The following is a 2,002-nucleotide window of genomic DNA, read 5'->3' on the forward strand; positions in this document are numbered from 1 at the left end:
GATTGTAAATATGTTTTAAAACCTAAGACATGGGAAATTAAGTGCTATCATCTAAAATATACCAGCAATATGTTGGAGACGAAGAGATACTCCCTTCCCACTTACCAATGGATGGTTTATTTGTATAAGTATATGTGTACGGCCTCCCAAGTCTTCCCTGATGTCGTAAGAAGACATAATATCAGGGGAGAATACGTGCTGCTGACGCAAAGAAGAGCCGCAAGGCTACCCACATGGTTAGGAGGCCATGTCGCCCAGTGGAAGTGCACTGGAGGCGCCTTAATTGCCAGCTTAACCAAAAAGAGGATTTGAACATACAAGCAAGATAGTACATAGTGTTTGCTTAATCTAAGGCTAATTGAAAGTTTGAAGCAGTAATAGCCTTTATCGAGATGTTTAAAAGCGCCTTAAATCAAACAGTGGGCTAAATAGTCCTTACTCTTGGGACTGGGATGACATTAATACAAAGAGGTATGTTTCAGGCGTTGTCTTAAATGTCAGATTTTGATTTGCTGGACCTTGCAAAAGCACCAAAGACGATGCAAAAAGCTCCAGTTGCCCTAATATAATCGCTCTGCGTCTAAGAATATCTTGGAAAATCTCAAAAGATGTTTTTGTCTCACTCCCTCGCCCATATCGGCTTATGATATTTTGCACGAAAATGAGTAAACTGGATCAATTAAGCGAGTAATGCAGTTGTGCAGAGAAAAATGCCAAATATCACTTAATGGAGTCAGTTGTAGTAAAACCCGGCCAATAGCAAATGAATATCAGCGTTTTATGGCAATAAGATTTAATCAAATAACAACAAATCTAACCTCAACCGAGGTTATTTTAGAATTTATCGTTTGTGGGTCCTTCACAAGGAAGAAAAACAACTCAAGAGAACCCGGACCTAAACGATTGGGGAAATTTTATAACGAAGTTGTCTATAGCATCTATTCAAAAAAGTAAATCGCATAAACATCAAAGCCTTCTTCTTTCCACTATCAGACGAATAAAACCCAGATAGGTGGATGATTGAGCAGCACTGACATGAAAACACGGTTTTGAGGGGCAATTGATAAAAGGCCTGACTACTTTGTGACGGCCGACGAGGGAGGATGATCTACGTGTGGACTGAGACAAACTGCAAAAGCGGAGAGGAACATTTTAGTGATCTAACAGGTTGCATATCTATGTGTCTAATCATTTGGGCGCCTCGACCTATACAGGTTGTAATTTCACTCTGCTGCTTGGCCTCTGAGCCACATGGACATGTTCTTGGGTCTTCCATACTTTATTGCTCTATTCCAACAACAGTCAAAAATTGCATAGTTTTAACAAGCAAATATTATTATTATTATAAAGTTACAGTTAGCAGCTTATCTTTGAGTTGGTGGTTTGAATTTGGTTCCACTGTCACTCGAAACGATCTGCTTAGTGGAGAGCTTTGCATCAAATGGAAATATAGCAACAACTGTTTCAACACAAATTTAGCAAAACTTATTTCAGTGATTTAGCTTGCAGCACTATTGTGCCACTCCCAAGTCTTTCTTTTAGTCCGAAGAAGGCATGAGACCAGGGTAGAATATGTATTGTTGACGTACAGAAGGGCTGCGAGGCTATTGACACGGCCCGAGGCATTGCTGCTTACTGAATGTGGAGTGACGGAACCTTAATTGCACGCGTATCCAAAACAGAGTTAAACAGTCAAGGCATTACGTTATGCCTGAGTAGGGCGGGTGGCTAATTCCTGTCCATTACTTTGGATTTGGGATGGTGCAATTTATTAGTTAAAGTAATTTTCATACAAGCAGGTCATTTTAGGTATCCGTCGAAGATTGGTTGCGAGGCTGGGAATTAATATGGCAACAGTTAATTAATTTGGACAGCTAAATTACAAAACAAATCAATTTACCTAGAATACCTTTACCTTTGCTAAATCTTAATGGAAGCCTGTCAAGTTATGAAATCTGCAAGACTTCAGCTACCTTTCTCAAAGTCGTCGTTGTATCTACCC

At 39.8% G+C, this 2,002-nt stretch overlaps 1 protein-coding gene across 1 annotated transcript in view; it reads left to right on the plus strand. All coding sequences in view use genetic code 11, as the record gives it.

Annotated features, from left to right (window-relative positions):
• EGR_04691 (hypothetical protein) overlaps positions 1-1,502 on the plus strand; it is a gene marked incomplete at both ends in the record, with an annotated part of 3,321 nt that extends 1,819 nt beyond the window's left edge. Inside the window, 2 exons of the mRNA XM_024493940.1 lie at positions 839-950; positions 1,303-1,502. Coding sequence (XP_024351693.1) covers positions 839-950; positions 1,303-1,502 — 312 coding nt within the window. The remainder of the gene's footprint in view (positions 1-838; positions 951-1,302) is intronic.
• Positions 1,503-2,002: the final 500 nt, after the last annotated feature.

The sequence above is a fragment of the Echinococcus granulosus genome, assembly GCF_000524195.1.
Source record: "Echinococcus granulosus chromosome Unknown EG_S00030, whole genome shotgun sequence".
NCBI lineage: Eukaryota > Metazoa > Platyhelminthes > Cestoda > Cyclophyllidea > Taeniidae > Echinococcus > Echinococcus granulosus.